The following is a 21,619-nucleotide window of genomic DNA, read 5'->3' as shown; positions in this document are numbered from 1 at the left end:
TAGCTCCTCGTGTGGCTGTTATTTGGACGTTCAAGAGGGAAACCATGGATTCTCAAAACAGTTGATTTATTTGCATGAAACTCCATCTCGGTGACATTGTATATTGTGTTTATTTTTGTGTTTATTGTGTGAAAGTCAACCCATTTCCTCCAACATTAACATCAAACACACACAAAAAAGATTTATTACAGGCATCTGGAGTGACATCAACAGGCCGTAGGGGGTGTCGTCTTACTGCAGAGTCGAGCCACGAGTCCAGCCATCTGCAACAGAGAGTTGACGCCCTCCACCACGCGCATGTGCGTGTACCCGATCTCCTGCAAGGACACCATCCCGTGAACAAGGTCGGTAAGTCATGGCGGCGGAGCAGGGAAGAGAAAAGACGGCGCCTCACCTTAATGAACTCCAGCTTGAGGTACTCAGCCATTTGGAAGGTCTTGCACACTCTGAAGATGTTTCCGATGATGTCCTCTGGCGAGTAGCCCAGCGCCCACAGATGCTCCACCACCTTGTACGCCTCATCCACGTTTCCGTCCACACAGTGTCCCAGCATGCTTTTCACCAGCAGAGGGTGCGGCTCGTCGCACACCTTGAATACGTTCTCACTATTGATGTACCCGAAGCCCGAGTTGGTGGACTGCAGGTTGTTGAGAGCCTTCACATGCACAAACAGGAAGTCAGAAGTGTCCACAACATAGGAAATGCCTCCTTATAGGGGTAGCGCGATGGATTAGTGATTAGCATGTCTGCCTCACAGTCTGCTGGGATTGCGGGTTTTCTCCGGCTACTTGGGCTTTGTCCCATATCCCCATATGCATGTTAGGTTAATTGGAAACTAAATTGTCCATTGGTGTGAATCGTTGTCTCGGTGTCACGTGACTCACTGGTGGCCAGTCCAGGGCCCCGCCCCCCGCCTCTCACTCAACAATCAGCTGGCTCCAGCCTACCCTAATTGCGATCGATAGGAGTCCTCACCTGACGCATGTCCCCCTGCGCTGTAAAGATGACCGCCTCCAGGCCGTCGTCCGACACCGACAATCTCTCCTTCTCCACCACGTCCTGTAGCCGGGCCAGGATCTGACCGTCCGTCAGCTTGGAGTAACGCAGCACGGCACAGCGCGACTGGATGGGCTCTATGATCTTGTCAGAGGCGTTGCAGGCCAGGGCAAAGCGCGTCGTCTTCGAGTAGATTTCCATGATCCTCCTGAGCGCCTGCTGAGCCCCGTCTGTCATGCTGGATGAGGGAGGACATACAACTTTATATTGATCACAACAAGCAGCACTTTTTGGCCCTGCATTCAAATTCTTTCATTTTCTTTCTAAGCCTCACCACCTTCTTGGCACCCTTTGTCTGGGTACCACACGCAGGGTACATAAAAAGGGGTCATTTGTTGTTTAGCAGGACTACCCAGCGTGGACTTCCACTGACTTTGTGGAGGCGAAAGAAGACATTACATTTTGGAAAAGATCTGCATTAAAAGGTGCAGATACAGGAATTTTTCACCATTGGATTTCCTCAGAAGCTTACAAGGGCACATAACCACAACTACGGCTGTAGGCAACCTCCTGATTTGTTTTGTGTTAACGCCACGAGATGCCTATTAGTTAAAAAAAAAGTACACATATTTAAGCAAATTTTACATATTTTTTTTAAAACATTTTTGAAACATTTTCAAGCACAAAACTGGCTAAATGAACTAAAATACAAATGCAGTCGTTCGTTTATCGCAGTTAATTGGCTCCAGACCCAACCTCAATATGTGAAATTCTGCGAAGTAGGATTCAACATTAATAAATGGGATATTTTCGGAGTTAGGGCATAGAAAACCTGTTTATGACCTTCAAAATACGGTTTTTAACATTATTACAGCCCTCTAGACATGAAATAACACTCCTATAGTCACCTTTACACTCGTATTAGCCAATATAGAAGAGGGAATAATAGAAAATAAGCCATCTTAGACATAAATAAGGTAAGACAGACTCACACGTTAGCGCAACCACTATTAAGCGGTCAAAATGCATGCCTGTGGGTCACTCTCCGGGAGGGGAGGGCACTGATGTAATCATAATTTTTTTCCTAATATTCTCACGATCGACCGGCAAAGTCTCAAAGATCGACCAGTAGCTTGCGATCGACAGGTTGGTGACCCCTGGTGTAAGCCACTGTAACAAGACACATTCAAATTGTGATATGCAGTATTCTGCACTGGTCACTAGGTGTCAGTAGGTGCAACATAAAATCATTCCAAACATCCTTGCCACCAAACTGGACGAGGCAGCCGAGAGCGAGGAGGTCCTCAAGTTGGCAGCCTGGTATTTAGAGAACAACTTGGCTTTGAACACCAAGGAGAAAGGCATTCATCACATGCTTTCAAATCAGCCAATACTGATTGTTGGCCGATTGATTGTAGCATCCCTGTTAAAACCCGTATTTAGAAGGCTGTAAACAGGCTGTTTTTTATGCTGTAATACAAAAATATTACATTTATAAATAAAGAATCGTATTTGGTGGAAATTCACTGATGACGGTCAGGTCTGGAACCAATTAACCGTGATAAACCACTGTACATTACAGTAGTCTTCTTGTGGGTGAGAAGGTGGTCTTCACCTGTCTGCTTCATCCAGAATGATGATCTTGTGTCGTCCTTTGGGCAACGTGACCTTCTGCTGAGCAAACATCTTTATCTTGTTCCTCACCACGTCGATTCCTCTTCAGACGCCACAAAACAAAGCATCAAGGTCGCATCCGAAGCATCTGTGTGCTGACCTGACAAATCCAATGGCCATGATGATGATGATGATGATGATGATCTCACCTGTCGTTTGAGGCGTTGAGCTCCAGCACGGCGTCCTTCATGGAAGGCCCCAGCAGTGCTCGAGCCAAACACAGGATGCTGGTCGTCTTTCCGGTTCCGGGGGGACCTTGGGCACAGGTAACAGTTTTATTTGGATTACCGTTATTGTGTACAAACGGGCTGTTGAGTACGACGATTTAGTTAGTGTCAGATTCACCAGGTTGTGATGGCTCCGCATATTAGGTTAATACCACCTTAAAACGAATTGGAGGCTGGCAAATCGAAAGCTAACTTGCAATGTCTGTTGAGTTGGTCTTATGGCGACATGTACGCTGCTCAACTTTGGGAGGACTTTTAGCTTTTTGGGACAGAAAGATATAAAACGTGAAGTGCATGTAGTTAGTCTACACTAACCTGCAATGATTATGTTTGGGACGTTTCCCTCCCTGGCGAACACTTCCAGCCGGCTAACAGTGTCCTCGTTGCCCACAATCTCGTTCAGCTTTAGCGGCCTGTACTTCTCCACCCAGGGCAGCTCGTAGGAGCCGGAGCTCTTGCTGCCGGAGCTCTCCCCGGCCTCCGTGACCGGTTTGAGTTCGCCTTCTGTGGCTGTTTTCTCGCTGGACACCTCCATCAGCTCGATATCCATGGTGGCACAGTGCTGCCTCCGCCTCAGTAAGGAAGGGTAGCTATTGGTTGTCTTAAAAGTCGCGGGAAGTTGCAAGAAAAACGTCATCAAACGTGGACATTAGGATATAGGATTAACCCTGGAAACTCGAAAAAATGTAAGTCAACCACATTACAGTCAAAACTAGTGGCGAGTAGATGAGACCTCGTGAAGCGTTGCGGAGCATTACCCAAACCACAGACGTAGATACGTGAACGCCGCATCGAGGGCTGAGCCGTATGTCAACGTCGCCGCCATATTGAATGTGTCAAGGCTGCGCTGAAAGTGAATACAAGTAAATGTACTTACTTTCATAAAGCGCCTTTCTACAAATAAATTTAAGTTAATGCATCTCATTTATACATTCACACACGCAGTAATATACTTGGGAAACAGTTAGGCACCAAAAACATTCACATTACATCAGCTATATATATAGCTTATATATATAGCCTATATATATATATATATATATATATATATATATATATATATATATATATATATATATATATATATATATATATATATACACACACACACACACATATATATATATATATATAGACACTGCTCAAAAAAATTAGAGCAACACTTGGAAAACACATCAGATCTAAACTGGGGGAAAATTGATCTTGAATATCTTTCCTGATAATAAGTGGGTGATGTATTAATAACAAAATGATGCCACATAATTTGATAGAAATGAAAATGATCACCCTATAGAGGGGGGAAATCAAAGACACCCCAAAAATGAAAGTGAAAAAATGATGCAGCAGACTTGTCCATTTTGCTAAAATGTCATTGTCTCACCTTACCTGACACATAAAACATACATTTGTTTACTTGCATGTAATTAATGAATTAGACTCAAGTACGTTGGGATGGTAGAACCCTGTATTATACTGTAATATACTATGAATAAATATACAAACACACACACTTACTTTCACCAGTGTGAGGAACCAACTCATGGTGTGTTTGTCCGACAGCTCGTGGCGGTGATGGCGAGCTCCCAGAGAAGGCGACGGCTGAAAGCTGAGTGAGACTCGGCAGCTGGAACACAGTGAGTTAGCTCAGTTTGCAGTTTGCAGTTTGCTCAGTTTACAGCCAAGTTTTCATCTTGGAACTTGGCTGTTTTTGCCCAGTGTCTTTCTTATAGTGACACATAAGTGTGAAATGTAATATGTTGTGTATTTCAATGTAACATGTATGCATATTCAAAATAGATTAAATCATTATCATTACACTATAATCAGAGAAAATGAGGCATTAAGACATAAATAAGACTCGTGCTTGTGTGTGTTGCAATAAATGTGTTCCAGACACACGGAGGGGGTTCAGAGTTGACTTTTAGTTTAGAGTGGATTACGGCCGCAACAGTAACCCGTGTTATTATTATGATTATCATTATGATTTTTATATATTAGGTTGTATTCAACCACAATACGGCATGGTGTGCCCAGAGTCGGGACCAAACACGGTGAGGCTGCATTTCAGTTGCCAAAATTTGGAACAGTCTTCCAGAAGATGTGTGATAATAGTCAACTTTGGCAATATTCAAATCCAAACTGAAAAGAGTCGTATTCAACTGTGAATATGACAAAAAGTATTTTATCTGCACTCTTCACTTTTAATATTTTTTTTATATAATGTGATTTATTTTTTTGCAATGATTTTAAATTATTTTACCTTTTACATACATAATTTTAACATAATTTTGAAAAAACGTAATAGAGTGAAGCTGCAAAATTCGAACCACATGTGGTGAGGGAAACTGCACAAAACTGTGATAATTTTTTAAAATAAATTTCATAGAATTGTCCAAAATGGTGTCTAGTAGAAAACAAGGGAGGGGTTTCACCGCCTGCCAGGTAATAAGGATGTCCCTCTTTGTCATTACATGTCGAAAGGCTCTTTTAAAAAATGATTTGGTGGTTAATGTGTTATTTTCTTGCTTACTTTATTTTATTTTGATTATTTCCTTGAACGTAGGATCATTTTGAATTCCTGGTAGGACACCTGAGGATTTGGCGTCTTGCAGAAAGAAGTAAGAGGACCACCATTCACCATTCACACAGAACTCTGCCACTTTTTTGTGTTCTGTCAAATTCATGGACCAAAACAAGCTGTGGAACTGTCTCGTGCAATTCATCTGAATCTGGTAGAAAAGCCCTGGTTTATAATTTCTAACTTTTACTTGAAACTGATGCCATATTTGCTGTATATGTTTGCTTTTGCCCAATGAAAAAAAAAGAAGCTTGGTTACAAAATTGGCCAATCAGATACCACGTGATTTCTCCGAAACCCACTCAAGGATTTTACCTGATGTGGCCACAAGGGGCGCTGTATAGTGAGTACAGACTTCTTGTTGTTTTTCAGCTCATAATTGAATTTAATGGGAAAAAATACACAACATAATCTATACTTTACACATTACTTCAAATTACGTCTAAAATAAACCATATCCGCCTTTCTGTCAAGACACAGAGAACTGCAAACTCACTGTCAGCGTTCCCTGGTAGTAAGTGACGTCATGTGCGAGCTATATTTTCATTGGCTTAGCTCACATTTACTGTCATGTCATGTTTGCTAGTCAAGCTAGTGTTGTTACTTTGTCTTTCTCTGCAAGATTAAACCTAACGTCTTTTTATTCTGCACTTGTGACAGCTGATTATGGACTTACTTTTCTTCTTTATTCTGGCTGTGGAAATACACAGCGTGGCGCCCGGTAAGTCCCCTGCCTTCACAAGTTTATAGACGTCATTTCAAAATCCTCCTTGTGCTACTTCATCCGAAGTACACTCTTTACTTTACTACTTTGACGGAACATGAGCCACTTCATTGTTTTTTATCTCCATTCGTGTTCAACGCTACTGAAATAATTATTATTTAACGTGATCTTTTTCAAGTGCCTTTTCAGTTGACTTTTTTTGTTTCTGTTAGCAGAGGTGGAGGTCGCTGCAGTCCTTGCAGGAGTACTCAGCTAGTCGGTGTTCTTATATTTAAACATTTGTCCAAAGGAATAAGCCTGTACCTGAATAAGCGCTCCTGAGGCATCAGTCAACTGGAACAATGCACTTCTTTATTCTTAACAAAAGGGAAGCGCTGTCATAAAAGAAAAAGTCGTCACTAACAAGTTAACACTGCCATCTAGTGGTCATCACTAGGTACAGCACACAATTGATGCAACCGAACACCCCCACTTGCTCTCACTGGTGATGTGCGATACCACTGATTTTCTTTCCGATCCGATACTGAGTAAAATTCAGGCTGGTATCGACAATACCGATACATCTAATGTGTCTGGTAAATGTTAAAAAAGTCGTGTATTCCAAACCTTAGCATAGCGCATAGCATAAGTATACAAAGCATCAGAATATGTGTATTTGAAACTATATAAAGTATATTGAGTTATTGCAGTATTTCCAAGGTGATATAAAATAACAAAAAAAAAAAACAGGATAAATATCCAATATTGATATCGGATATTGGTCTGATAACAGGCCCTGCGATTGACTGGCGACCAGTCCAGGGTGTAACCCGTCTCTTGCCTAAAGTTAGCTCGGATAGGCTCCAGCATACCCCCGCCACCCTAATGAGGATAAGTGGCATAGAAAAAGAATGGATGAATGGAATTACTCGCGGACAGCCAATACAGATACAGAGCTAACATTTCAACCTAAATGGCACTGACTGAAATTACTAAGGAAATGACAACGCTATAGACCACAGAAAGTTTTCACCTGCAGTATTTATGGACTTGACACAATTTCAATACAGTTAATCACAACATCCTAATTACAAAATTAGAAAGGAACGGAATCAGAGGGTTAGTCTTGAATTGGGTCAAAAGCTATCTAGCTAACAGGAAGCAATATGTGAAGCTACGAGAATGCACATCTGCAAGTTTAAATATTACGTGCGGAGTACCCCAGGGGTCAATACTGGGTCCAAAACTGTTTAACTTGTATATTAATGACACCTGTAAAGTGACGGAAGACTTAAAATTAGTATTATTTGCAGATGGTACAACTTTTTGTTCAGGGGAAAACACACATTTTGAATAAAGTCACAGATGAAATGGCCATACTAAAAAGATGGTTTGATAAAAATAGATTATCCTTGAACTTAAGTAAAACTAAGATCATGCTATTTGGTAATAGCAGAAAGGACACGCACGCACAAATACAAATTGACCGTGTGGACATTCACGAAAATACATTTTTGGGATCGTAATAGAAGAAAAAAATGAGCTAGAAATCTCACATTAAAAGTATACAACATAAGGTGGCAAGAAATACCTCAATATTGAATAAAGCAAAGTTTGTCCTTGACCAAAAATCACTCCATACTCTTTACTGCTCTCTGGTATTACCATATCTAACTTACTGTGTGGAAATATGGGGGAATAACTGTAAAAGCAATCTTCACAAATGTACTGCAAAAAAGATCAACTAGGATAATCCATAAGGCTGCATATAGAGAACATACAAATCTTTTATTTCTAAAATCACAAATATTGAAATTTGCTGATTTAGTACATTTTCAAACAGCTAAAATTATGCATAAAGCAAACAATAACCTGCTACCCAAAAATGTCATACAATACTTTTCTACAAGAGAGAGAAATATGACCTCAGGGAAAAACTAAATACAAGCAGTTCATGTTTGCAAAATACAAAGAAGAAGAGTCTTGAACTTGTTCTCTCATGTCTATTTGTAATTATAATTATTTATTTATTATTATATTGATTATTATATATTATTATTGTGAAAAAATGGAAAAAAAGAATGCTCTTTTTTTCGTCACAAACAAGTGAAGAAAACTAGTGGTCATCACAAGGTACATGTAACCCACCCTGCTTCACACTGCCCCGCACTGGGGCTCGAACACAGGACCTTCGCAATGGTAGACGACAGCGCTGACCACACGATCAAAAGCCCGGGCTGTCTACCTACCGCGTGTTCAGCGCAGCTCTCAAGGCAGAGGGAGTGAGGTTTACCAACGTACACTTGCACAACCTCACAGGCTGGCGTCCGTTACATACAGCACGTGAAACCCAACTGAAAACAGAATTGGCTTAAGTGTTCATTGTACAAGATTGGTGAACATAGTTCAAAATATTAATCTTATTTTTCTTTCTTTCAGAGATTCACACAGTGAAGTATTTTGACACAGTGTCCTCTCAAGCGCCGAACTTCCCAGATTATGTGGTGGTTGGTTATGTCGATGATGTTGAGGTATTTCACTATGACAGCAACAGCAGGAAAGCGGAAGCCAAACAGGACTGGATGAACAAAATCACAGCAGAGGATCCACATTACTGGGAGAGCCACACAGAGATTGGTCTTCGCCATGAGCATGTGTTCAAAGACTACATTGAAGTTTATAAGAAGCGCTTCAACCAAACTGGAGGTATGTTTATGTTGAACAATAAATATACAAACATTACTGCACTAATATCTTGTCTCTGTCCATCCCATAATGACATACAGAAAAGACGTAATTGACACTAAGAAAGAGCTGTGTGTGTGAGTGTTGTTTTATTGTAGCAGCATAGCGGATGTCTGACTCAAGAGCAGCTGCTACTTTATGCACGGCTTCACCTCATAGGTGCCTGTACAGTGCGACATGAAATCTTTTGAGGTAGTCCTTCTTTTGCCCAATGGGGACTCGATAACCATGCTTGAGCTGAGACTGGGAGTACAGGATTTATTAGGGGAGACGTCTGCTTAAGCATCTTTGGTGGTATGCCTCAGCTTCACAAAACAGTGTGGGGAGGTTAACAGCTTTGTAGCCTAGAAGTTTGGTTTGGGTCTTCGAATACCGTTTTCCAAAGCCTAGCATACACACTACTGGCACCGCTCAGGCGATGATTGATTACCATGTCTATGTCAGAGGTGAGAAGGCTGCCAAGGTAGGAAAGTGGTTTGTGTAGAGCATGTTGGTGATGGTGAGGGCATTTGCTTTGGCAGAGTTCCGTTGTAGTTGATCTTTCCCAATGCTCGCTCGCATAATGGTACCCTTCCTAGCACTGACGTCTCATCCGTCCGCCCATTTTCTATAACGCTTGTCAAGGGTTTAGCTGGAGCCTATCCCAGCTGACTTTGGGCAAGAGGCGGGGTACACCCTAAACTGGTTGCCATTTAATCGCAGGACACATACAGTATAGACAAACAACCATTCACACTCACACTTATGGACAATTTAGAGTCTCCAATTAGCCTAAAATGCATATTTTTGGTAAGTGGGAAGAAGTCGAAGAACCCGGAGAAAACCCACACATGCAAATTCCACACAAATGCCCAAATGGAGATTTGAATCCTCGACCAACTGTGAGGCCAACATGCCTTCCACTAGTCCATTGTGCAGTGCGTCGACATCTCCGAGGAGAATAATCTTGCCTTCCTTGGCTTTTGGATAGCGTTTCATCGAGGCATGCATGGGTCTCTTTTATTTCCTCTTTGGAATTGAAGGTTTTGGAGGGTGAGCACTCATGCCTGTGACCGGATGTCATGAAACACTCACTGACCTTTAGTAGTAGTAACCACAACAAAAAACTAAGCAGATATTGGTGCCTCATTTCGGCGCTAAATTTAGAAACTATTAATAGTTAACATTGACTTACTGGCACCGAAATGAGGCACAGTCACCACAGTCTTAATTCTGGGGTCAGCTATCGTGGCGGTGTTATGCTTGACGTTAGTTCAGTTCACCTGCACAGACAACAGTGGGCATTTAGCTAAAATGCTCAGTCAGCCACCTGCAACAATTTTATTTCATACTGGTGAATTGGTGAAATTGCTTTTCGTCTACCTTACCATTTTATTTATATTACTGAAGTATTTAAATTACTATTTGCTTCAACTTCATAAAACGTCATAAAATTCCGCAAAAAGGTGTTTTTGGATAAAATGTAGATGTTTTCGTTTTTTTAAAGTACCGGTTGAAGCACCGTTTAAGCACCGTCACCGTTTGTGAAGTACCGATTTGGCACCAGCATGGGATAATATGTAAATGACACCCAACCCTACTGATGAGATCATTTTCACATTGCAAAACCAGCTCTGTGGACTCTGGGCTCATCAGCAGGCTTGCCCTTCCAGAAGAAGGTCTAACCAGCTTTTTTCCAGTTGAGCGCTCCTTAGCTCTCCAGTTCTCTTCTGGCATTTGTAACTGGTTGCACTGGCCGTCAGCGTGCAGGGGATTTTTGTAGCCACTTCAGGAAGGGTGAGCAGGGTGGATCCCGAGTAGGGCTGTTCAATTGTGGGTGTTGCTGCCATAGTGCTCGTCCCAGGAGTCCAATGACATTTACACCTACCACCTGCTGTACGAGATGCTGTACATGACTTGGGGCTTCCAGATCTCACATAATGAGCCCATCGCCATTTACTGATCGCCAAAGGAATTGTCCGGGATATTAGGGTGGATTGGTGGTGGTTGGTTTAGCGTGTGGCAGCCGGTGCAAAGACTGCCACCGCATGGTCCTTGACGGGGATCGGTCAGGATCCAGTGACATGGAGTCTAGGACGGCTGGAGGCTGCAACCATTCCTCCTCCTTCCCCACCGTTTTAGGGCTCATTAGCCATCATCCGCCATTTGGTCTGCAGTTGAGGTTGTGGTTCGTGTGTGTGTGTGTGTGTGTGCGTGTGATGGTGATGAGGTTAAACTCTGCTTTACAACACTGTGTCTTTCTCAGGTGTTCACATTCTGCAGAAGATGCTCGGCTGTGAATGGAATGATGAGACCAACGACGTTAAAGGTTGGGAACAGTACGCCTATGATGGCGAAGACTTCATATCATTGGACACGAAGACATGGACATATACCGCAGCAAAACCACAAGCTGTCCCCACCAAACATGAGTGGGACCATAACATAGCTCGACTAGACTACACTAAGTATTACCACACTGAACGTTGTCCTGACTACTTGAAGAAGTATGTGAACTTTGGGAGGAGCGTCCTAATGAGAACAGGTAGAACCACATGATGTACTTTACCCCCTCTTTATACTTTCTCTCTCCACCTTCTCTCCACATCCTCCTCTGTCCCACATGTGGCATCGCTTTCTGTGCAGAGCTTCCAGAGGTGTCTCTGCTCCAGAAGACACCGTCCTCTCCGGTCAGCTGCTTTGCGACAGGTTTCTACCCCGACAGAGCAGACTTGTTTTGGAGGAAAGACGGCGAGGAGCTCCACGAGGACGTGGAATATGGAGAGATACTTCCCAACCATGATGGAACCTTCCAGATGTCAGCGGACCTGAAAGTGGAGGTGACGGCTGACGTGGAGGGCAAGTATGAATGTGTGTTTCAGTTATCTGGTGTCAAGGAGGATATGATCACCAAGCTGGAGAGAAGAAGCATCCTGAGCAACGCAAGCAATAAAGGTGAGAAAGACACTTAGTTGAATGGTTGTGTCCTGAAAAGAAGAACATTGGAGATGTTTCCTACCAGAGCTTTCACCATTATTGATCCATGTTACAACACTTGACCTTTGATAGGATGCATGCAAAGTAGTCATGAAGGTTTCCTCTCTGTACTTTTTTGCTCTTTTTCTGCTTTTTTGTGCTCAACAGATTACTTTATTGCCGCTGTCACCGCCACGATTGTGGTCCTTGCAGCAGTGGTTCTCCTGGCGGCCATCATCATTGTCAAGCGTCACAAGAACAGACAAGGTGAGGGACACAAATGTTCTCTGTCTTCTTCTTCTGTGGGTTGATGCTTTCATCCACGCTGCAAAGGTGCAGACGTCTTTTGGTTTGATGAGCTTTCAGCCAAACACTCAAAGATCCACAGAGACAGCGCTCACACTCTCGCGTAGACACGTGATGTGAGGAAAAAGTCCAATTCACCTTATTTCTTTTTCATTTCAGCCAATTACAATCCAGCTGGTAAGTAAACCTCTTCTCTTTTCTTTGAGGCGCAATAAACAAAGTAGTGTTGAAGAATCACTCATAAAAAGGTCTCATGTAGACCTTTCTGACAAGTTTAGTCTGAAAATCTTCACGTTTTCTTAGTGGATAGCAAAGCTGAAAGCTGACTCTTTCACAATAAAAGACCAGGGTTTCCACTACATGTAATGGTTAGTGCTCAGTAAAATCTGCAACACCTTGGAAATTATTTTATTTTATTTTTTTACGTAAAACAACGTTAAGTAATACAGTGTATAAGTGGACATATATGCTATATCAGGGGTGCCCATTACGGTGATCGCTAAGGTAGTGTTGGTGCATGTCACCAACATCTTAACCGTCACTTCTTAGATGTCATTTGACATCAGTCAGCTGACATTAAGCCCCCTCCTGATTCGCTCCTGTGCCGTGGTGGCGACATAAAAACGTGGAGAACAGATGTCAGCAGCCACACACGGATAATATAACTTTCATCTTTATTATTCCGATTACAGATAAATTAAGTCCGCGGTAAGACGCCTATATCTATAACAAGTTATCCGTTCACTTGTAGCGGCTAGTTGTGTAGAGAAAAAAAGTCTATTTCACCATGAATAATCCTTTCAATTTCTCGTATACAGTATCTGTAATGTTGTATAGCAAATGCTAACTGGACATAATACATGATGAACGCTGCGTAGCTATTTTCACTGACATATTACTCAGTTTATGTAAACAACTATTGAGCAATTATGTGTAATTATCTCTGACATATTGATTTGAACGGTGAATTACTGAACAATATCAAATATTTTGATGACCTGTAAACTTTGAAACCGTCAATGTGAAAAACTAGTCATTAGTATTTAGTATAGCAGTTGCAAAGTTTACCGGTTAGATTGTATATACTGTATGCTATATGTTTTATAGTAAGAGGTAGACCATTTTGATGTACATGTACAATGTACATAAATACTCATATTTATCAATAAAATAAATCAATATATATATTCTCTCAGTTTATAGTAGGAGGTAGATCTTTGGGACAAAGTAGCCCACAGGCTGAAAAAGTGTGAGCACCCCTGTGCTGTATAGTTACATGTACAGCCTATTATTTACATATTGATATTCATTTGAAAGAAAATATCTATCAAATATAAAAACCTTTCACTATGCTTTGTTTTGAAAAACATGCACCGGAATCACATGTCTGCCCTGTTGGTGCTTGAGTGGAAGAAAAGTCAACCAGCTAAGATCATAAAAGGCAGAGAGAAAGACATTTAAAGTTAATTAATGCATTTGTTGTTCAAGACTGTGAAAAAGACCCTGATGTTGACATTATCACCGAAAGTAAATCTACAAGTATTATCTGTCAGGGCTAAATACAATACAGTAAGCGCAAATAAGCATCTCAGAGTACACCAACCAACTTCTTGGGTTATTTTCCCCACTAAAGTGTCTGAAGTATTGGTGGTGGCAACTTCCATTACCCTCATTCCTCAGTAAAACAAAGTTAGGTGTTATCTTACTTGCTCCTCTGCCAAGCAGAAACATTCTAATTCTGTCTGTCAGAACTGAAGGCCAGCTTGGCGGGTCAATGGACACAAGTATTAGTTGCAGCATCACACGTACACATAAATAATCAAATGACTTTGAATAACTTTGTTAAACAACTACTGCTACTAAAATACAACAAGCTAAGATCATAATAGACAACATGATGTGAAAAGTAAGCAGCATTAAGGTAGCAGCAGGTAATATAACACACCTGAAGCGTCCAAAGTCATTTCTGTGGCGGTCTATGAATGTAAAATGGCTCCTCATGCTAACTGAGGAAGGTGTTCCAAAATATTTCTCAAGCTCCACTTAAATTGCATTTGGAATGCAGTATATTATTTACACAATTAAAACTAGAAAGAAAACAAATGAACAGCAGTTCACTTATAGCCATGACGTAGCGTTAGCTTATTTGATCACATGCATTCCACAATATGGTGGACATGAGCTCTGAGTTCCCTTACAGCTAGTGATTGGCTTCTGCCAAAGAAAGAGCTACCGGTTCCTCACCGACTTGCAAGCAGCACCGTTTAAACCATTAGCAGTACTTATGAAGTACGGGAGATGTCACAAGATTAGAACCTAGTCATAAATTAGCTGCACTGCTGTATAAGCTGCAGGGATCAAAGTTTTAAAAAAAACTAGTGGCCTGTACTCCAGAAATTACGGTTATTTAATAATGAAATATCCTGCCATTGACTGGCGACCAGTCCAGGGTGTACGCCGCCTCTCGGTGGAAGTCAGCTGGGATAGGCTCCAGCATACCCCTGCGACCCTGATGAGGGTAAGTGGCATAGAAGATGGATGGAAGGATGGATGAATGAAATATGTTTTATTTTGGAGGAATTACTCACGCGTACCCCTCACGCGTATCCCGCCTGTAGAGGGTGCCCATCAGCCACACATATCCTGACTGGATGTGCAAATGGCCACTGAACACTAGAATTGAACACAGAATTATATTTCCTTGACCCTTGGCGCCCCCTAGAGGATGCCACCCTGGGCATTCATCCAGCCATCCATTTTCTACTGTATGCCGTGTGTCCTCATTAGGGTCGCGAGGGTATGCTGGAGCCCGCGACCCTAATGAGGAAGAAGCGGTATAGAAAATGGATGGATGGATGGGTATGCTGGAGCTGACTTTGGGCGAGAAGCAGGGTACACCCTGGACTGGTCGCCAGCCAATCACAGGGTACATATTGACAAACAACCATTCACACACATTCATACCTATGTCCAATTAACCTAACAAATGTTTTTGGAATGTGGGAGGAAACCGGAGTACCCAGCCCATATGGCCCATAGCTAGACTGCCGTGGTCCTGACAGTGCACACAGTATAAAGTGTCACATATCCAACTGTCATGCTTCGCTGTGCCACTCTCTCTGGTTTTTACAGTATATGTTTGTTGTTTTTTCCTTTCCTCGTTGTCTTTTGTCTTTTGCTCTTGAGATTCCTGCGCTTCTGGGTGAAGCTACAAGACGCAGCTGCGGCCAATTTTTATTTTTTTTTGTCAGCACCACCATTTAGTACCATAGCAGCTGCAGGGAAATGTTGGATTATTGCTTGGCTGTAATTTTGTACTTTTTGGTCCTCCTCTATTAAATGTTATATTTTTGTAATCACCACCTACCGCCTTCTCTGAAAATACATTCCTGGGGATCATAACAGACGAAAAAATGAGTTGGAAATCTCATATTAAAAATATACAACAAAAGGTGGCGAGAAATACTTCCATATTGCATAAAGCAAAACTTGTTCTTGATAAAAAATGACTCCACACTCTTTACTGTTCTTTGGTATTATCATAGCTGACGTATTGTGTGGAGATATAGGGTAATAATTATAAAATCAATCTTCACTCACTCACTGTACTGTAAAAAAGATCTGTGAGGATCATTCATAATGCCAAGTATAGAGAACATAAAAACCCTTTATTTTTAAAATCACAGATATTAAAATTTGCAGATTTAGTAAATTTTCAAACTGCTAAAATAATGCATGAAGTTAACAATAACTTGTTACCCAAAAACCTCATACAGTATTTCTCGATAAGAGAGGAGAAATATGATCTTAGAGGAAAATTAAACTTAAAACATTTATACGCAAGAACTACGCTGAAAACCCACAGCATTTCTGGATGTGGAATTAAATTATGGAACGGATTGAGTAAGGAACTCAAACAATGTACCAAGACGAGTGAATTCAAAAAACAATACAAGCAGTTGATGTTTGCTAAATACAAGGCAGAAGAGTCTTGGTTATTATACTTATTGTTGTGTCATGCTTGTTTTTATATTGTTTTTATTATTTATTTATTATTACACTGATTATTATATGGAGTAATATGACATGGAATGCAGGAAGTGAATAATATGTACTGTACAAGATGCGAAATGGATGGGGGGTACGATTAAATAAGCTTAGCTTCTTCCTACTCCTTTTGGACATGTGGAACTGTGAAATGATTCATGAGATGAATTCCATTGTAACCTTCATGCATGTTCAAATCAAATCAAACCAAATCTCTGCATCCCGGGGTCCACATTCAGTGTGCACATTTATCAAGAATGTATTCATGTCAGGAAGTAGAAGAGCAGCACTCTGCTTCTTGACATATTTGACACTCAAAGCATGGATTCTCTCTCCTCTTGAGGTGCCACCGTAACGCTACATTGGTTCGCCTCTCCTCCCCAACCCTCCTGTGTAGTTTGACATTGACATTCTCCTCCAATTTTGGATCATCACTTGTGTGACTGTGACTGTTACAACACAAAGATTAGTTCCAGCTCCAGTAACCCTCCAGCTGCCCGGCTCTATTTGTCATTGTTGGCTCGCAATGAAAGAGACAAGCTAGCAAGCCCTAAAATTAAAGGCATTTCTAAATTGTGAAATGTATAGGTACTCACCACTAATGAATGCTAATGAAAGAAGGTTAACAGAACACATGGAGTCCAAGTCACGACCTGTTGTTGGGCTACATCCACCTCCCTCCAAAGCTAGTGGTGGTACGCTGCTCCACATGCCGCTGGGTCATCCCGGCTAGCAGTCCGAGATAATGCAGGCGATCATCCAACGCTGTGTCTACATAAACCACACTGCTTGCTTATCGTCATTCCAGTACGCATCAAATGTCTTCACTGTTGGCAAGATGTTGACAAAGCCTTTCATTGTTATGAAATGCAAGCGTCAACCTAGTTTTGTGATGGAATCCTTGAAGAGTGGTGAAAAATCATGAAACAAAAAGATCATGAGGACATAAATATGAATGTCTATCCACTGATCTGTGTTATAAATGTATTTGTATCATTTTTCACGTTTTTAAGTAAAACCCGCTGAGTTTTCGCATTTCCTGATTAAATACAGGCCAGAAACCAATGCACAATCACTCACAAACTGGCTTGTGTGGCTCATGACCGTTTAATGTAAGTGTATGACGTCATTACGTATTCTTTCTCATCGGACAGTTAAAGCGTAGGTGTAAATCTGACTCCAAAGGAGTCATTGCCTCCCCGCATGTCGCTGCTATTGTGGTACTGTACCTACTTGGAGGTCATTTTGGTTACTTTTGTGTTGCAACATTTGTTTGAGTATTTTATTTCCTCTTTTTTCACAAGGATCAGAAGTTATTTTTAAGTCCGGCAAGTTGCAGTATTCCAGTGTTATAAAGTACTGGCCGAAGTAAGCACTACAGAAGCCAATGTTATAAATTCAAACAGAAATAAGTTGCCAGGTGGGTTGCATGACCAGCCTTGCTCAAGGTAGGTAAACCCCGTGCCACAACCAAGTGCTAAAATGCCTAGCTGCTGAAGTTGAGAACAAGAGGGTAACCACCAAGGCCATGTCCCTAAAAACCCAGACTACCTTCCAGCTAACAGCATTCATTCAGGAAGGAGAGAAGCAGCGGACCAACCCATCTCCACCAGACTCGTGCTCACTGGATTCGACGGGGCAATTCAGATTGACCAAATTGGTCAGAAGCTCAACTTTTCACCTGAAATCGCAGTGACCAACCTGTGCCCAGTGCTCGTCTGGACTAAATCCTGCCAGCAGGTCTTCATTGCTAATAGTCCCATGGGAGGGGGCCATCTGAAGGTAAATGTGCGCCCGGAGGAGGTGGGCTGCAGGGTCTTGTAGCCAGTTCCACAACAAGGCTCTTAAAAGAGGTCAGCATCAGAGGGCGCAACGGAAGACCATAAAGCAGCTCGCCAGTGTTTGGGCCCCCAGTGAGACATACCCAGGCCCAGGCCTCATTAGCCAGCCTCAAGTGAAGGTGTCTGGTGAGAAAGCACCCAATGAGTCCGGGGCACACAAGTGATGGTGTGGTGCGCTGCTGGTACCAGGCAGTCACCTCTCAATGTCCCAATGCAACCCCACCCAGAGAACATCGACAGCATCATAACTTTGCTGGTTATCATAGGATTGCAACATCCAGTCCTAGCAAGCAATTTCACCAGAATAAAAGTTATACTTCTACCAAAAAAGAACATTTTTATGAGAAAATACAGCAGTTTTATGAGAAGATCACATGAAGGATTCAGAGCCATAAACATTCAATTCTTCTTATACTATGATTTATTTGATTCTACGCTCAATTCATTCTTATACTATGATCTATTTTACTCTATGTTGTAAATATTTGCACTTTTTTTCCCTATATTTTTTTATATTTACATACATGTCTGCACAGGAGAAGGAACTGCTTTAAACCTCATTGCACATGTGTATAGTGACAATAAAAGCCATTCTAGTCTATTCTGTTCTACAGTATTTGCAAACTCAGCTATTGTGTTGCAAGTTTGTCTTTTCCAGCCATTTAAAACCATTATTGTTTTTATTACGTGCACCAGAGCACGTCCGCCAGAGCATTTCAAAACAACTCTCATGAAATATCAGCCCCCCCCAGAAAATAATTAACCGCAATTAGCATTTGGTGACAATTATGAAAAAAGTCCCTTCTCACAGGAAATGTGTGGCTGACATTGAGCTGGGAAAGTAAAATAAGCATCAATGAACTCGGTAGTTAAGAATGTAAAAGATCATTTCCTTGTATGCAAGAGCAACACCCTGACTCATCTTGAACTCTTGAACTGCAGGCTCATGCTGTAAATTTAATTGTTGAAAAAAAAAAAAGTTATACATTATTGGGGAGCAGTGCATGATTTTAGCTGTTTGAAAATGTACCAGATCATAACATTTCAATATTTACAATTTGCAAATTTGCCTTCTATGACTCTGTGGTGGCCTCAGCCATCTTCTATGCTGTGGGCTGCTGGAGAGGGGGCAGCACGGACAGGGACAGGAGCAGGATAAATAAACTGATCAGGAGAGCGAGCTCTGTCCTGGACGGTCCTTTGGACTCCGTGGAGGAAGTGGGGGAGAGAAGGATGTTGGCTAAGCTGACATCCATCATGGACAACACCTCTCACCCGCTACATGACACTGTTGTTTCCCTGAGCAGCTCCTTCAGCAGCAGACTGTTACACCCACGGTGTAAGAAGGAGAGGTTCCGCAGGTCCTTCATACCGACCGCTATCAGGCTCTACAACACCTGAACCATTTTGTATTCACTATGTCTATGCATTGCATGCATTGTCTATGACTATGCATTCTTGACTTGTGTACATACTTGTGTATCTTGCTTGCTGCTGTAACAGATGAATTTCCCTGCTGTGGGATTAATAAAGTACTACTACTACTACTACAAACCAACATCATTCATCATCTTAAATGATAGGGATGCTCTAATCAGCTGCCGAAACCGATCATCCATGTGTGAAATAGGCCGATACCGATCACATGGATTCATTTTACATTTTTCAATTTGTTCTTAATGAGCGCTATTGGCCAGGGGTGCCGTATAAAGGGGAAAAGTCAGGACTATACTAAGGTCCCTTGATTGCAAGGGGGCCCAAAAAATAGGTAATTACGAATAAAATTTGTAATAATTACCGGGGGGTGGGTTGTTACGTGATTTTTTCCATGGGACCCAGAAACCCTGCTCCTGGTTATATGATATGAAAAAAAGGAACCATAAAATCACCTTAATTTAGACAAAAACATTTTACTACATTTTACTTTACTGCACAAACTGGGATGTGTTTAGAACTGCAGCGGAGAGGGAAGATTGTACTGTTGATTTGCCACATCCACTCACAAAGCCAAAGTAAAAAAGCAACTTTTAAGGTGGACTGGTTGTCGGAGTATGTAGAACAGAAAGTGGGTAATTTTTTTGGGCGGGGGAGTTTTGGCACCCCTCTAAGACTTTTTAAACACTTTTAAATTGTAGAATTGTAGAAAATTGTACTTACCACAAATCACAGTGCCTTGATGATGATGATTATGAAGATGATTATGAAGACGCCACAAGCATCAATGGCCAATCAGCAGAGAGTACATGTCAGTGCTCAGCCTGGTTACATTCACACCTCACCCCAACATTGTAATGTTCTATTTCATCTACAAATAAAACATCAAAGTTTGTCTTTTGATCCTGATATTATCCCGCTCCTTTTATTGCTAACCTGCTAGCAAAAAACAAACAAAAACAAAATGAGCTCTTTCTTCTTCCTCTCTGCTTGTCTTAACATGGAGTGTACATGTTCTGATAATCTTGTATCGCCACCTACTGGTAACGCTTTTAGTAGCACTTGCCATTACAAACGTACTGTATGCTATGGGGTGCTGAATGCAAAAATTCAAGTACACTTTCCTTTGAGGGAGAACTTACATGGTATATCTATGCTAAATCTAAATGTTCAAGTTAAATATAAATCTAAATGTTATATATAAATGTGGCCTAGATATGTTAAATATAAATCTCAATGTAAATATAAATGTTAAATATAAATATAAATGTTAGCTCTAAATGTTAAATCTAAGTGTTATATATATATAAATGTTAAATGTAAATCTAAATGTAACATATACATGTTAAATCTTATCAGTGCGCACAGACACACCCACACCAGCTCGTCATTTCCTCGTTGCTTCTTCATCCATATATCCATATATAAGCGAGATATATTTTCAGCGGAGGGAATACGCTGGGTATGCTCACGCGAGCACCTGAAATAAAATGCAATATAAAATATTAATAACATTAATGAATGAATGATGTAAATGTCACAGGAGTCCTTGCGGGAGTACTCAGCCTGTTAGTCTTCTTATATTACCATATTTGCTGGAGGAATAAAGACTCTGAGGCATCAATCAACAAAACACGTCACACGCAAAACACTGCCCTCTAGTGGTCACAACGAGATACAGCAGATTAAAACAATAACATCAAAAACGAAAGTTGTCTCTCCTATGTATTCATTTTTTTAAATGGGTAAGTGTTAATATGTCAAAGTTGTGCAATGTTGAGCGTTGATAAATAAAAAGACTAGTAGGGTATGTGACGAAGACACTCGCATCTTCTTCCGCTGTGGAACACATACGTAAACAAGATGGCCGCGGCGCTCGGTTGCGGAAGTAGATGCGAGCGTCTTCATCACATACACATGAACGCACAGGCGACAGTGTGCAGGGATACGGCGGGAGACAGATATAACCCCGAGCGTTTTGTGAGGTCTGATTTTTTTGAGAAGGCATTTTTGTGATGAAAATGTTTTTAATCTTTTGAACGCATATTGTTTCGAGAAGCCAAACCTTTTCCTTAATTGTCCCCAGCAACTAAGTGGAACTACGTTCTTCACC

The 21,619-nt window shown here is 41.4% G+C and overlaps 2 protein-coding genes across 3 annotated transcripts; one reads left to right on the top strand and one right to left on the bottom strand.

Moving 5' to 3' along the window:
• Positions 1 to 40: 40 nt before the first annotated feature.
• Positions 41 to 6,601, bottom strand: rfc2 (replication factor C (activator 1) 2). Of its 2 annotated transcripts, XM_054797791.1 has the most exons (8): positions 6,503 to 6,601; positions 4,413 to 4,521; positions 3,213 to 3,498; positions 2,820 to 2,925; positions 2,612 to 2,713; positions 976 to 1,234; positions 395 to 655; positions 41 to 317 (listed from the first exon to the last, which is right to left on the bottom strand). In XM_054797791.1, the coding sequence occupies exons 1-8, from the start codon at positions 6,523 to 6,525 to the stop codon at positions 207 to 209; spliced, it is 1,257 nt and encodes a 418-aa protein (XP_054653766.1). In that variant the 5' UTR covers positions 6,526 to 6,601; the 3' UTR covers positions 41 to 206. The 2 variants fall into 2 exon arrangements, with proteins under 2 accessions (XP_054653766.1, XP_054653767.1); XM_054797792.1 differs by lacking the exon at positions 6,503 to 6,601 and having other exon boundaries at positions 42 to 317; positions 3,213 to 3,744; positions 4,413 to 4,531.
• On the top strand, positions 3,527 to 19,411 carry LOC129193329 (class I histocompatibility antigen, F10 alpha chain-like). Its single transcript, XM_054797796.1, has 9 exons — positions 3,527 to 3,583; positions 4,458 to 4,531; positions 5,461 to 6,196; positions 8,618 to 8,884; positions 11,169 to 11,447; positions 11,549 to 11,857; positions 12,047 to 12,145; positions 12,344 to 12,361; positions 15,371 to 19,411. Exons 3-9 carry the CDS (start codon positions 6,142 to 6,144, stop codon positions 15,388 to 15,390), a joined length of 1,047 nt encoding a protein of 348 aa, XP_054653771.1. The 5' UTR covers positions 3,527 to 3,583; positions 4,458 to 4,531; positions 5,461 to 6,141; the 3' UTR covers positions 15,391 to 19,411.
• The last annotated feature ends 2,208 nt before the right edge of the window (positions 19,412 to 21,619 follow it).

Source organism: Dunckerocampus dactyliophorus, chromosome 1 (assembly GCF_027744805.1).
Source record: "Dunckerocampus dactyliophorus isolate RoL2022-P2 chromosome 1, RoL_Ddac_1.1, whole genome shotgun sequence".
NCBI lineage: Eukaryota > Metazoa > Chordata > Actinopteri > Syngnathiformes > Syngnathidae > Dunckerocampus > Dunckerocampus dactyliophorus.
This window is presented reverse-complemented; position numbering and strand designations above follow the sequence as displayed.

Excerpts from the sequence above, each read along its gene's own strand:
- LOC129193329 (XM_054797796.1), top strand. The coding sequence starts at position 6,142 with ATGGACTTACTTTTCTTCTTTATTCTGGCTGTGGAAATACACAGCGTG. Across the intron at positions 6,197-8,617 it reads AATACACAGCGTGGCGCCCG|AGATTCACACAGTGAAGTAT; the intron begins GTAAGTCCCCTG and ends TCTTTCTTTCAG. Across the intron at positions 11,448-11,548 it reads GAGCGTCCTAATGAGAACAG|AGCTTCCAGAGGTGTCTCTG; the intron begins GTAGAACCACAT and ends CTTTCTGTGCAG.
- rfc2 (XM_054797791.1), bottom strand. The coding sequence starts at position 6,525 with ATGCCTCAGGAGCGCTTATTCAG. Across the intron at positions 2,926-3,212 it reads CCCAAACATAATCATTGCAG|GTCCCCCCGGAACCGGAAAG; the intron begins GTTAGTGTAGAC and ends CCTGTGCCCAAG. Across the intron at positions 2,714-2,819 it reads CTCAACGCCTCAAACGACAG|AGGAATCGACGTGGTGAGGA; the intron begins GTGAGATCATCA and ends TGGCGTCTGAAG.